Source organism: Abrus precatorius, unplaced genomic scaffold (genome assembly GCF_003935025.1).
Source record: "Abrus precatorius isolate BTA unplaced genomic scaffold, Abrus_2018 Scaffold3, whole genome shotgun sequence".
Lineage (NCBI taxonomy): Eukaryota > Viridiplantae > Streptophyta > Magnoliopsida > Fabales > Fabaceae > Abrus > Abrus precatorius.
Window position 1 is genome coordinate 2,747,492 of NW_020874373.1, and position 15,399 is coordinate 2,762,890.

At 30.9% G+C, this 15,399-nt stretch overlaps 2 protein-coding genes across 2 annotated transcripts; one reads left to right on the plus strand and one right to left on the minus strand.

The window, feature by feature from the left end:
• The first annotated feature begins 1,907 nt into the window (after window positions 1-1,907).
• LOC113861367 (protein YIPF5 homolog) lies at window positions 1,908-4,440 on the plus strand. The gene has a single exon (XM_027494145.1). It carries the CDS (start codon window positions 2,084-2,086, stop codon window positions 2,822-2,824), a length of 741 nt encoding a protein of 246 aa, XP_027349946.1. The 5' UTR covers window positions 1,908-2,083; the 3' UTR covers window positions 2,825-4,440.
• Window positions 2,123-12,081, minus strand: LOC113861368 (protein TERMINAL FLOWER 1-like). The gene is made up of 5 exons (XM_027494146.1): window positions 11,881-12,081; window positions 11,628-11,689; window positions 11,024-11,064; window positions 10,721-10,918; window positions 2,123-2,151 (listed from the first exon to the last, which is right to left on the minus strand). The coding sequence occupies exons 1-5, from the start codon at window positions 12,079-12,081 to the stop codon at window positions 2,123-2,125; spliced, it is 531 nt and encodes a 176-aa protein (XP_027349947.1).
• Window positions 12,082-15,399: the final 3,318 nt, after the last annotated feature.

The window sequence follows — 15,399 nt, forward strand, 5'->3', positions numbered from 1 at the left end:
ATTTTCTCTAAAGCTGTTGATCAAGTGAGTCCTTAACTACTTGGGTCAGAGTCACAAAGTCCACAAGACTAAAAGACTCATTATATGATAAGCTGGGGTCAAAAAACCCACAAAACCAAGCAGGTTAAGAATTGGATAGTGTGGCTTTTTTAGCTAAAGGGCTTTTTGCAGCATTCATTTTCCCCTTCTTTTTTTACTTCATTCGTCTTTTAATTTGGTAGGAATCTTACTCAAAATAAAGTAATGCCTCCCATTTTGCACATACAGAATCATATAGCAATGAATGAATTTTCCAATAGAAAGTTATGGGAGAGTTTGAACATGAATTATGGTAATAAATTAAATATCTCAAAAATTTAATTACTGGATAAAATATAAATAAATACTTATTTTAATTTTTAAAAATTAATTTAATCTTTAATTTTATAAAAACCATATTCTAGTTTTAATAATTAAAAAATCACTTATTTTAGTCGATGTTTGTTTATTTTAGTCTTTTTTTTTTAAAGATTTTATATAAAAAAGAATTAAAATAATGTCATTTTATGAAATCAATGATAAAAGTAAAATTTTTATAAAGTCGAGGTCTTAATCCACACTTACAATTTTGGTAATACTTTTTATAACATACTCGTCTACTTATACAAAAATGACTTGAGTTTGAAGTTTATCAAATGCTAAATCACAATATTATATCGATTATATAAATTTGCTATTATAATATAAAATAATCAATTTAAAAGTTTAAATTATTTGATAAAGACACAAATATTGTTTTCATAAGGAACAATCATCAACCTGGAACAAGATTCCTACAAGAGATTTAGAGTTTTAAGCGGCTATGGGAAGGTGGACATTCAATTTTCTCCGGTCAATGTAAGTACACTTGTATATATTTTTTTAGGTGTAGGGAAAATTAGAAGACAAAATTATAATCTCAAAGACAAGGAACCAATTCTATCAGCATCGAGGTTAAGGAGAAAAGAAGATGGAGAATCCCTAAGCAAGTGGTAATTATGAGAGGGGTAACTCTTAGATTAGCAAGGACTAGCAAGGACACCAACACAAGCATTACTTTCTCATAGAGCATGTTTTACAATCACATTCCAGTCATGTGAAAGTAACTGAGTTATGCACCTGATAAAGGGTAGCATACTTATGATAAGGAGAATAGTGTCCATGCACCAAAGATGTATTTTCTAAATCCAACTACCATTCTGCTGTGGTATTTTGAGAGGTAGTAAGCCTGCCATAACTTGCTTTAGCTGAGTAAGTGCCTGGTAAATTGTATTCCACACTCACGTGTAAGGAAGATTAAGATTAATGTGAATATCAATTGTTTCCATTAGAGTTTTGATATATCAAGCAAAACCATCCCAAAGATCCTTCATTCTAAAATTGATATCATAAATGTGTTTAACATACAGAACTTTATTGCAATGTAACAAACCAGGTAACCATTTAGTTTGCCACAAAGAGTTAAGTCCTATCCCTAATTCAAAAGAAATATTTATTTTAATTTCTCAACTGCTTTTTGAATGGAGGGCAAGACAGAGAAAGATTTATACCCAAAATTTTTCAAGACCATTGCCATATAAGTTTCTTCAACAAAGAAGTTAGTACTCTTCACACGCACATATTATTTACAGGTATATTTCTTTCAATAATTATCAAGTTACATTCAGAAAACTAAATTTTTTAAAATGGCATTAATGTGTTTGTATATATGTGTGTGTGTGTGAGATACAAGTTAAAAAAAAGTGTAAGAGTATTTTTAAGAAACTAATATTTTATTAAAAATTATAAAATTAAATGCAAATAAATACATTAATATTATAAAATACTATAATTTAAAAAAAAAAAACTAATTTATTAACTTTTAATGTTACACAAGAAAACCCGAAGTAATTAGAGTGTAAACGTCGACGAACCTACGGAAAGACTCCCAAACGCTGTGGTCAGTCCTCTCTATCTTTACTCGGAGAACAAAAGCCCCCAAATTTTAGAGATTGAACCTTCTCAAAACCCTAATTTGACCTCGAAGTTCTCTTCCCAGTTCCCACAACCAGATCTCAAACTCATCATGGCAAAAGAGTTCAAAGTTCCGCCGGTGGCGTTTCCATCAGCAGGAAACCCGGCCGCCGCAGCCCCAAATATTCAGCAGCGGCGCGTACCTACTCCACCGTTCCAACCAAACGCCGGCATCCCCTTCATGTCCTTCGACATCGGTTCCGCGGCAGCATCCACCTCCTCCGGCCCAATATACGCCGGCCCCACCGTGGCCGGTGGCTCCGCCAACTTCGACGACGAGGAACCCCTCTTGGACGAGCTCGGGATCCACCCAGATCAAATCTGGAGCAAAATCAGATCGGTTCTGAACCCGTTACGGGTAAACCACACGGTTCACAAAGATTCGGATCTATCTGGCCCCATTCTCCTCTACATGTCCTTTTGCCTCTTCCAATTACTCGCAGGGAAAATCCAATTCGGTGTGATCTTGGGTTGGATCGTGGTCTCTTCCATCTTCTTGTACGTCGTTTTCAACATGTTAGCCGGTCGAGCGGGTAACCTCGACCTGCACACCTGCACCAGTGTCGTCGGTTACTGCATGTTGCCGGTGGTGATTTTCTCCGCTCTTTCGCTGTTCTTACCGGTCGACGGTGTCATTCGGCTTTCGATCGCCGCGATTTTCGTGTTGTGGGCGACGAGGGCTTCGACGGGTCTCGTTGTCTTGCTCGCCGATGGCGGGGATGAACATCGCGGCTTGATAGCGTACGCGTGTTTCTTGATTTACACTCTGTTTTCCTTGCTCGTCATATTCTAGGGATGTCGTTTTGGATCGCAGTGCTTATGGTTTAATTCTTCCTGCGTTTTGAACCTTGTAATTTTGTGTTGCTGTTATATTATGATATAGAAAATGGAGTTATTGCCCTTATTCAATGTTTGTGTTTAAAGAGTTATTCCAAGGTTACATGTGTGTGCGTGTGTTGTGGTAAGTATAATGTTTACTAGATTTTTGTTATGATTTTGAAAGGTTTTCATAGATCTTCTAGGCTTCTAGCAGGTTAGCTCATGTTTCTCAAGGTCTAACCCGATTATGGTGTTTGTAATTGTGGTTATAGTTAACTGTATGTCTAACTGGATAATATCAGAAGGTTTTACTTTTTGATGTATTAATTTAGTGGCTAATATTGTGCCTATCTTAGTTGTAATTAGATTAACAGTTTCGGCCCTTAAATTTATCGTTGCAGTCCTAGCTTTTAGCAATGTGGCTTGGGTAGGGGGATTTCTATCATGCATAACTTGACTTTGTGTGCTGGACAAATGACTATTTAACTCTGGGATGCATTTTTTTTCCTTTGATGGTGATGTGGTATATCAATTTTGATTGATTGATTGATTTTACTAAATACATGTAATTATAACAGCTCAGTGTCACAGCATCCACCGTGGTTTAGTGACATCTTAAGAAGCTATAGATTGCCTTCTTTAAGTCTATGGAACTTTAAGTTTGGCCATGCTGTTTGAGACTTGTATTGTCTTAAATATCTTTTGCAATCAAAGTTATCCGTGTGCTAACTGATCATTGCCACCATCATCGTCACTACTCACTGCCACATGTGGATTTTTTTTTAGTCAAACCTAATCTAATCTTGCCCAAAATACTTCTAATTAGCTGTAGGTGTCAGAATGGAATTGAAATTTGACTTAGAATTATAATTTTACAATATAATTGTAGCCCTAGACATTTAGACAAACACATGTCATGAATTGTAGTTTTATTATATAAACTACAAATTTGAAATTTCCTTGTGTTTTAACCATCTATCAGAAAGTTAGGTGGAAATATTGAAATTTTGATGCTGATGAGCAGGGCGGTTATTTCCTCTCACATCACTCAAAATTTTTGCTTAGTTTATTGAAGTGCGCTTGGTAATTTTGCTCTTCTCATATTATTGTGCATATATCTCTTTCTATTATGCTTGCCCTTGTACTTAGTGAATCCAGACCCTCTACAACTCAAGATTCATGGCACCAGTTCTTGCGCAGTTTTTCAATAGCTGCTTTGTTTTTGAGGATTCCATTTGTTATGTGGGTGGATGTCTCTGTCCATTCACACTACTTAGCATCCTAAATCTAAGTATGGTATACTTGAAAATGTGAAGGATTGTAGACAAATTTTATCACAAAGATATCCTTTCCCAACACAGTATTCTCTAAAGTAGTTTTTATTTCAAAGCTGGTGATAGAAGTGCTGCTGCCCATGAACTCTAGAGATCATGTGTACCGTTACATCCATGCTCTGTCATTGACCTATATTATTGTCCAACATTGTATATGTTTCTATTGTCAGAAATAGTGGTATACGAACAAATAACAGTTATTGATTTTTGTATAAAATGCTGTTATATGAATTAAAGAGTATCAATGTTGCTCTTGTTGTTTGTTAACTGTTACAGAGCAATGTTGAAACAGCAAATAATATGCTATTATTTAGCGGATATTGCAAATCAAGTCACTAAGTTATATTAACAATTTAAACAATAAATATGTTATACAAGATTGAGTAGATATTAATCATCAGTGCTGTGATTGCTGTCATTCAAGGTTAGATACTTGAGTAGTTTGTAAGAGTTCACACATTTAAGGCCTCCTAAATGTTATTGTGTACTATTTGGGGTTAATGTGTCTTTGTAGTTTCTAGGATTGAGTAAAAAGAGACCCCGGAGGGGGGGGGGGGATTAGTAATATAATGGTCATACTGTATTATTATGTTAATGGTATTTGAAACCCCCGAATCTGATACATTTAATGAAATACAAGTTCAACCCAAGTTTGTCGAATGGTTTCCAATCATAAATTCGAAACACAGAATTCTTGGGTAGAAGGTATTTAAAGATTGAATAACATGAAGCATGTGCAGAATGTTTATAATAACCCAAGGATAATCAAAATCCTGGAAAAATCTTAATCATAATGAAATACAAATTTGTAATCAAATTTTAGCTTCCTAAAATATAAATTCTTAATCTTATGAAATCGGTGAAATCAAGTTGAACATTTAATGACCATATTTTCAATAAAACAAACAACTTATTGAAGATAAAATCTCTCAAAATAAATAATGATCCCCAAAATATGGTAGAAACCATAAACTATCAAATAGCATAATTCTGAAATAAACGTGCTTCTCCATTTTACATTATTTCGTTAGGCCAAGTGGATAAAGATCTCTAAGTTGGAGGCTTAACTGTGAATTATGGATCAATTTGTTGTCTGCATCTGTTAGACTTAGAATTTTATTTGTTACTTTTCCTCTACCATGCAAACTTCTTTTGGGTCATGGGGGTTCTTGACTCTTCTATGAAAATGGTCACTGGTTTGGATAAGTGCTTGATTATTTTCTTAAGTATTTAAAACTCTTTTCATTATTGAAAGGGTCATTTAGATTTGCCAAAATTACACTTCAACTTCATTTTTCCCCCGTTAGGCACTGCACCTCATCTCATGATTCTGCCATTAGTTGGTCAGTGACATCAGTGGTAGCTAAACTCATCAAATGCAATTGTGAAGGCTACCAATGCGCTGCCAAATTTTGAACTCAATCGAAGATTAGGTGATTTTGGACTGGCAAGATTGTATGAAAATGGGGCTAACCCAAGGCAATAAGCAGAAGGGTTGGTTTTGGTTGGGTGTGGGATCGATAGACAGAAGGATTCAGCATACTTGATGTGGTCGACCCAAAAATAAATGGTAATGCTGATGAAAGAGGGAGGTGCTGATGGGGTAAAAATTTGGGCTATGCTCAAATGATGGGGTCGCTGTTAGCCCTAGCATGTGGTATTTGGATGGAGAAGTTGAGTTGCCAGATGCATCTTTATTTTCTCTTTAAAGTTGCCAGATGACTTGAGAAAACCAAAGATATAGGTCACCTGCTCAATACCACGCCGAGTATTCATGTCTTAATGGGCTCAATGATGGATGGTTTTGTTGGTCTAATTGATGTTCTGGAGGGGTTCTGTTTGTAACCATTGATTAGATTAGCCATATATCTAGTTTTTTTTCATTCAATGTCTCCACGAGGAAGTTTTTTCCTTGCTCTAAGGCAGGCTTTGCAAATCATTCTGTTTATGTACACACAAAAACAGATGATGCCATATTAAATTTGCCAAACTTGCAGCCCAATATATAGTGGGGTTCATGAACGATGGAATTGATTTTGAAAATAAAATAGCACCTTACTAGACATGCAATGCTAAAGAGGACACTTACGTTGACTCCAAATCAAAGCCTAAATCCTCGACTATGGAACAAACTTTGGTGAAGATTGGAAAATTTTGAGATATGAAGGTGAATCCACGCCTCCTTCTGCCCCCTGTTTTTCTTCCTGTGGCTGATCGTCGAATAATATTTATCAGCTGTTTGCCATTTTTCTTTTTAATCATATAGAAACTAAGTTAACCCTATTTATTACAGAATATATTGTTAAATATTCTAACAGAAGATCCATAAGTCTCATTTCAATTGGATTGTAATATTGAAGGAAGACTGGAGTCAAGTGCAATTTTATCATACCTTAAGGATAGTCGTTATTATTTATCCTAGTTGAAATGTTTTTGCCGTGAAGGGGTTTCACTGTTGTTAGCCACCCACAGCTCGTAACAACATAATGAGCTGAAATTTTTGGCTTGATTGTTGAGAGTAAGAAGAGTTTAAGCTTTTAGCATTCCACTTAGCATGTTAAAATTTGCATTCAATTATCTTCAATCTTCAAGTAATGTATATGAATTCATTTTTAGGTTTTGACAAGCTTGAAGAGAAGTGTAATTGCAAGTTTGTTGGCTAATTACGGTCAAATGCAAATTATTACAAATTTTCCATCGTTAAATTTTAGCATTTCTCACGTTTGTCATTGATTTGTATAAATTAGCATAGTAGAAGTGAGACGAATCATTGATCTATATCAAGTAACAAAGTAAAACATGCAGCAAATATTTAAATAATAAAATGTATAAAATATAAAGTTATTTATTAGTTGTATGTAAATATTTTTTTTATGAATTTGTATAAATCAATGGTATATTATATCTATATTATATATTTTTAATTATTAAATAAAATTTGAGATAAAAGAATCAATTTGAATAATTAAAAACTATGGGGATTAAATATAAGTAATTAAAAGTAAAGATACTAAAATCTTGTATATGAAAATATACGATAACTAAAATTATAAATATAATTCTTTGAAATACTTTTTAAAATTTTAGTCATTACTCTCTCTCTCTCTCTCTCTCTCTCTCTCTATATATATATATATATATATATATATAATTTTAGGTTAATTTTTTGGAGTTTTCACTTGTTAAAGTATTATTTATGAAAAAATCAAAATATAAAGGACCGTAATCGAAACAACTAAAAATGACTATAGAAACTAAAATTATGTTCAAACATAAAAAAAAAAAAAAAAAGCATATTTATTTATGTAAACATAAGCTTTGTGCCATTGGTAATTATCCTTTGCATAATGCGATTTTAACAATTCAATTTTACAGCATATCTTACTATAAAGAGATGGATAGGAAAAGAAAAGAAAGACGCATGAAATGAGATGGTTAACAAGATAGAAAGATATATAAAAATATGAATTGTTAAAAAAGGTTGTAAAAAAATTTAGTATAATTTTATATTCTTTCACTCTTTAAAGAGGTTGTTACAACCTTGGCCAAATTTAAGTGGAAAGTTATATAGCTAGAAAAATAACACCACCAGCTAAGAAAGAGAAGATAAATAGTTTATGTGTACACAGTGGAGTCTCTCTCTCTCTCTCTCTCTCTCTCTCTCTCTCTATATATATATATATATATAAATGGTATGATATAATGAAATTAGAAAAAAAAAAAGTGTGAATGGATGTAAAATAGAGGATGTAGAAAAATTATACCCTTCTAAAATCAAGATAAAAGTGTGAATTCATTAAATATCAGAGTAAGGTAGAGTGATATGTGATATATTATAATTATCTTTAAAATTAAGGTGGGAAAATTGTGACTCGTTTATTAATTGGATGTTATAGTATGATAAAGTAATACTTTTATTAAATATTTTGTATTTTTTTGTGCTAGTTAAATACATCAGTAGATTCGATTGAATTAGTTTTGAAGAAAAGGAATAATTTATTTCAATTTATTGGCCCTTTTTATTTTATTATATAATTGATTAAATTCTAAAGTTAAATATAATTGAGTTAGAATAATTTAAGTGGAAAGTCATATTATATATCCGACTAATTCAAGTAGAATTAGATAAAATTATTATAGCAATATTTTTTTGTCACAGTTATAATTTTAGAGATTCAACACTCGAGAGCATTTATTAAGATAAACAAACTTCACTAGCTGATTTACGTCTTAAAATTTATGTATGATTAAAATTCAAAAGTTATATAATAAAAAACATGAGACTTACAATAATAAATTTAAATTAAATCAAATTACTAAACATATAAGTATATTAGAATAATAAGGTATAATTTAGGGAGTAATACCATAAAAAAAAAAAACAATGTAATTTCAATTTGATTTTGTTACGTTTTTAAAATTGTATTATTGGATTGGTTTACGTCACTTTTAATTTTTATCTATCGTATAATAATGTAATGGATATATATACCTTCTTACGTTAAATAAAGATATGATATTTTTAATTTATTATGTTCATTTTTTTTTAATCTTTATTCACATTTTTACATACTGTCTACTTAATCAAATATTTCTTTTAATTCTCTTATAAGAATTTTTTGAAGATTTTTACTGATTTTTGAATATAATTTTTAATATATATATATATATATATATATATATATATATATATATATTCAATATAACTCAAAGTAAATAATCAATAATTTATCTTGAGACGTGTAAAACACTATTTTTAAAGATTATTTCAATGTAATTAAAAATCTTTCAAAATATAATAGGCTTTTATTATTTGAAAAAATAAGACTTTCAAAAACTAATAAAATCTAAAACTTATAATTCAAAAAATTAATATATTAAAAAAATTCAATCCTTCTCTTATATGATTTTTTTAAAATATGTAAAATACTTAAACCAATATAATTATTCACATAAACGTTAGATATAACTAAAAATATAAATAATAATAATAATAATTATTTTATAAAAATTATATAAAATGGCAAATATTAGTAATAATAACAATGAAATTAAAATAATAAAATAATAATTTTTTTTGAAATACAATTATATTATTTTCTAACAATATATATATATATATATATTTTATTGTTAAATCTTTTAAATTTTTAATAATTAATATAATAATAGAGTTTGATTTTATTTAAAAATAAACTTAAAATATTGTAATTAAAATTTTAAAACTAATATATTAACTATTTTTTTGTTATTATATATTAACTATTTTTAATAATTTTCTTAATTTATGATTTAATTGAAAAATCTTATATAAAGGACACGACAAACATTGCATGCCAGAATGTCTTTCTCAATTATGCCAAGGATTTTGAGTTTGCCGGCCTGAGAGATTGAACTCAAGATGTATTAATTGCGTACTTAACGATGGCATACATACGTCTGCGATACACTTCTGAACACTGTGCATACATCATTTATGTATTTATTTCTTTTTCATTCATACTTGGATTAAGAGCGAAGATTTGCCTGCCAAATCTCATTATTACGATTCTGCAGTATCAGTACCAGAAGATATCTTTGTCATAACATGTCGTACCATCTAATGTATAACATTGACCAAAAAATGTTATATATTAAAAAAATTATACATTAATTAAGATTGTTTTTATTAATACAGTCTTTATTTGATATTAATTGAATTCTTGATATAAATACTATAAATCTACGTTAATAATACGATAATTAATAATAAGAATAATGCATACAATTTTTTTTATCAATGAAATTATTTGATAGGATAAATTTACAGTGTTTATAATGATAATGCAATTTTCGTTAGATAAATATTATACTAAATGGAGATAAATCAATGTCAAATCCTTAGCAATACATATGACATTTTCTTTTATAGAATGAATACTGAAAAAATGATTTATAGGAAGTAGAAACCACTGTATTCCTGATGTGTCAATCCATCAAGTTAGCTACAAGCAGATGTCATATGGTGAGCAGGCCTCATATGACTGTAATAATATGAAAGGTTTGGCATCTGAATAGAGGAAAAATAATCAACATGACAAGAAAATCCCATACTTATAATTAATATAATTTTTTATATTAAAGTTATAATTTAGTTGTGAAGAGATAGAATAAAACAATTGAAGGTACCAAGTGAAATCCACTAACACAACTAAAGGAAACAAACGAAGCAAAACCCTAAACTATTAAAGGAAAATAAACGACATAGCGTACCAAACCTCTTATTTCTTTATATAAGTTAAGCTCAAAGTACCCATAAGGTAATAATAATACGCATACACGAAAATACACAGAACGTACCACATCTGGTGGAAAGTAAAACATAGCACATACTAGTCAAAGTAGAAAATGATTCACTTTCTGTAAGTTATTTCAGACACATGTGAGGATCAATTTCTAGTACTGAAACTCTTTGTACTTGGTCTCTTTATTCAATACTACTTTGGTTGCAGTAACAAGCACCAACTAGCTACCTAGCTAGCGTCTTCTTGCAGCCGTTTCCCTCTGAGCATTGAAGTAGACAGCAGCCACAGGAAGGCCAAGGTCATTTTCATCTGCAAAATTGCGAGTGTTGAAGTGATCCCTTGAAGATGGTGGAGTAACACACTGCCTACGTTTTTGCTTGAACAAGACAAACACAAACCTATGGATCCCAATATTAGGCTTTGGGATCTCATAACTCACCAACTCTTTGCCTACAAATTAATGATCATCAAGTTAGTCAGTCAGTGTCTCTCATGATCAGTAAGTTCCCATATATATACATTTTTCCTAGTTGATCAATCAATATATGAACCTACCAAATGTGGCATCTGTTGTGCCTGGAATATCTGTCACTATCCTGCAAAAAGAATATTTTGAAAAAAAATAAAATCACTGTTAGATACCTACGAAATGATGAATGGGTAATTTACCTTAATTATGTACTTTTCTTTGTGTATGTTTGGCACTTCAAGATCCTTTTACCCATTGAGATTGTAATTTGTTTCAGAATGGATCATGGTAGAACATGGAACTGATACTGAATACGAAGGTATGCACCTTCTTCATGTGGTACATGGTGTTACTAATTAAATACCTCTCTAATTTAATGTGATGGAATTGGGAATGCATTTTTTTATCTTGCAAAACTTCTACAAGGCATGAAATACACAGACATCTAACGTAAACAAAAGACGGATAAAGTATAGAAATTAATTAGTTTTAAATTGTTATTAACTTGTTATCATAAGATTTTCGTTTGTGTTGAGTTGTTAAAAGAATATGTTAGCTATGTGGGATGAGTGTGTCATTTATGTAATAAATGGCTACTAGGTGTATTAATGTATAAGTAATTAAACCAAGTTTAAACAAATGAAATAAGCGGTTTCTAGCTATCATTATCATCATCCACATATTTAGTACCAGTGCAAGTGTTCTCTCAGATAGGGATCACTAGGGCCAGGAACATCCGGGTCTGTCATGACCTGCACCGAAAAAGGGAGACATTTAGCTTAATGATTCAATATTTGTGAAGGGCATAATGAAAGATGCTTACAGTGTGATCATGATTACAGAAAACAACAAAGAAACACACTGGCAAACAGCCTAAGTTTTTTGTTTCTTTTTTCCTTTTTAAAAAATGAATGAGAAGAGTGGAGGAAAAGTAGATATCTACCAGTGTAAAGAAGGACCTCATATCAGCACCATCAATCTCAACCTTGGGCTTGGTGTTGATAGTTGAAGGGAAGAGCTCATGCCCATTGAAGACTTGCCTGTTGTTGTAGCTCACACTCATTTTTATGCTTGTGGTAAACGAATCAAGAACATCTCCTATGACTCTTCCAACAATTAGAGGCTCTAAAGGCATTCTTGCCATTATAAGAGGAACAAAGAAGAAGAGAGAAGAAGGCTTAGTGGAACTAAGGTTTACAAATCAATGAGAATTCCTGGTGAGAAAGGGAGTGTGAGCTCTATATTTATAATGTCTTAAAAGTATCTTTCAAGGTATAGAGGGTTTTCCCCCTCCTTTAAAATATGATGCAATGCATAATTTAGATCTAGAGAAAATATTATTAACTTCAATAGTGAAAATAAAAAAGGCTATAAATAAATCAGATGAAGCCTTGCAGGGCTCCCACCACTCCTGATTTATTGTCTCTTAATTTGGCTCAGTTCAACAAGTGCCTCCGAGTCTAGGATGTTCCTACTGAAATCATGTTAGTAATGTTATGTGAAATCCTTTCTCTCTCTCAACGTCCCTGCTCATAAACACACAATGGGTCCCTTGGAATCGGTTCTTGATTGGTTGTACAACTGATCAATGAATTTCTGGTCCAATAAAAGCGATTTTTTCCCTTCCCACCTTAGGTCAGAAAAAGCATCATGTGTATGTGGGTCCTTTCTCTTTGCAAGTTGTCAAGCCTCTCTGCCGTTTTATTAAACTAAAAGCATAAAAGGCAAAAATTCTAGGAAATGCTTTGCTTCTTGAACATCCACATTTTACTATTTTCTTTATAGCAAACAAGGCATTAGTACCATGGACGTGCAAAATTTTTGCTGAATGCCTTGCGTAGAGAACCTTCCTTAATTGCATGCACATAAAACGCAATTTTCTGTTTGTGGGTGCGTGATTCTTTTTTTTTTTCTCTTCCATAGTATATCTTTTAATTTTGTTGGAAGAGATTCTTGAGGAACCGGGCATAATTAAAGGAACTCCACCATAAATGCTCAAGGCTATACTTGCCTATGAGACTATTAAGTCTGTGAGTGCCCAAGGTCATTTCAGAATAAAACTTAACTCAGATTCAAACCAAGTTCCAAGATTGGAAAAAAGAGCCTGAAGGTGGAGCTTCTTTATCTAGAAACCGTTTTTCTCTCCATATGAAAGTTTATGTTTCTCCAAGTTCTATTTGAACTCTTTTGTTGGGAAAAGGGATTGACATGTGTGCACATGCGCACCCTTTGCTTAAAAAGATCACAAATTCTAGTTCCAGACCCAAAAACACCCCCCCCCCCCCTTAATTTTTGGTAGTGGCATGGTTGGATACATATAATTAATTAAGCAGTCATTGGTTGTATTAATTGTTTTATATTATGATTTGAAAGTGGAATATAGTCCTTTTTTGTATGATAAATTGCAGGTATCGTTTCACTTTGGAAACATAATATTAATTAAATTTAAGAGCTATCTTATGTGCCAGGTGGAGACATGATTCTAAAATTTGTTGATCTTAAACCATTAATTGCCTATTTTGGCATAAGTTGATATTCATTTTTCCAAATTTAGACAATGTAAACTTTTTTTTTTTCTAAAGTCGCAATACCATTTTAATTAAAATGCTAAGCTGCCCATGTTTATCTTTTACTTCCCGTTTTTTTTTTTCGTTTAGCAAAAGTAATCGATGCCAATTAAACAGGGAATTTTATTCTTTATTCATTTCGTATTATATACAACAGGATTGTATTGTTAATTATACCTTCTGTATTAATTCATGAAGACTATAGTTTACTTTTTTTTTTAAAAATGTATTAAAGATAATATGCATACTTAAAATTAAAGAAAAAACTGTAGAATTAAATTATTCACCCCTCTCTCATTTGCATGCACACATATGGGAAATATATTTAGTGAAAATGTTATTTTAGATTTGACTTTTGCAAAAATAGGAGATGTATAAAGCGAGAAAAAATGACCTACCAATTTTTGGTTTAAAATTAATTATATTTATAAAATACTTAAATTTAATAAATGATAAATAAGTCATTACTTTACATATCTTTTTACTTTATAGGAGTAAATTTTGTATTTTTGTATGAAACAAAAAAAGAAGAAGAAAAGTTTCGCTTATACAACTATACATAAATAATCAAAATTAAAAGTTAATGAAAGATTACATAATTAACTTATAAAGTTACATAATTTTTTAAAAATATCACAACTTTTATGCTTTAATTTTAATTATTCATAGTAAAATATGATAATTATAATTTATTTTTTTATTTTTTATATATAAACACTTCTCGTTCAATTTATATGTGTGTGTACTGTGTGTTTCCTGGTAAAATATCATGCTAGAAGACAATTTTGTAATAAAAATGACAGGCATACACGGTCAGATTTTAGAATCAATTTCTTTATAATTTACAGGGAAATTTTTTTCCAAAAGCCTTATATCAGCTGGCAACAAGTCCTTTCATGAACTGCAATTGATTGCGCGATCGAATCACTACTAAGAAATTATGATTTATATCCAGCACTTTATATTTATCGAATTGAGCTATTCTGGTTGTGAAGTGTTTTTTCAGCAGTGAAAATTAGGAGTACAAGACACTTTTCAATCCTTATAAAAATGAATAAAAAGATTAAACAAAGTTTCACATCCAAACTTAATATTGTCCGGAGGGTCAATTATGCCAATCTAAAATCATAAAGACCAGACCCACCTACTCCATGAAACCTAGATCAAGAACGAATTTTAATAAGGTCCATATTCTGGTGATAAAGTTAGCCCCCTCCCCTATGTTATAAGTTTAAGAACTATTTAGAAGGGTAATTTTGACATAAAACTACTGATGTAATTGCCACTTTAAGTTTAGCAGCTTGTTAGTACTTTTATAGACCAATAATGAAAATGATTCATTGTTGCCTGAAAATTAACACAAAGATCGAGTGCAATCTATAAAAGAAAAAAAAAAGTTATAAAAAAAACCCACAAAAAATGTACTAATCTGAGGGAAGTGGATTTGAGTTTCTTGAAACATGTAGTCTTGAATTTGATTTTAAGATTTATGAATACGATGAAAAAAAAAATTATTGGGCGGGATCATAAATTTTAGCATATAGTCTTATCATAAAAGAGCTCAATTTCATTGGGTATATAACAATAAAAGAAACTAATAAAAATAACATAATTTATTTTGTTAAAAAATGGTTGCGCATGTTAACATATTGTAACTTTCATCTATACCTTGGTTGCGCTTTCTATTTTAAATGAGAATATTCTCAAATTCAAATGAAATAAGTAATATCATATTAGATAGTTTGGCATCTAAATGCATACATTTTTAATCTCAAGAAATTGATCGAGCAAAATAAGATATTATATATTTTTAAAATATGTAGTCGATTTAAACCTTTGCATAACTTTTTAAGAGGTATTTTTATTTAGTAGAAAAATTCTTTTAAAATTTTGAA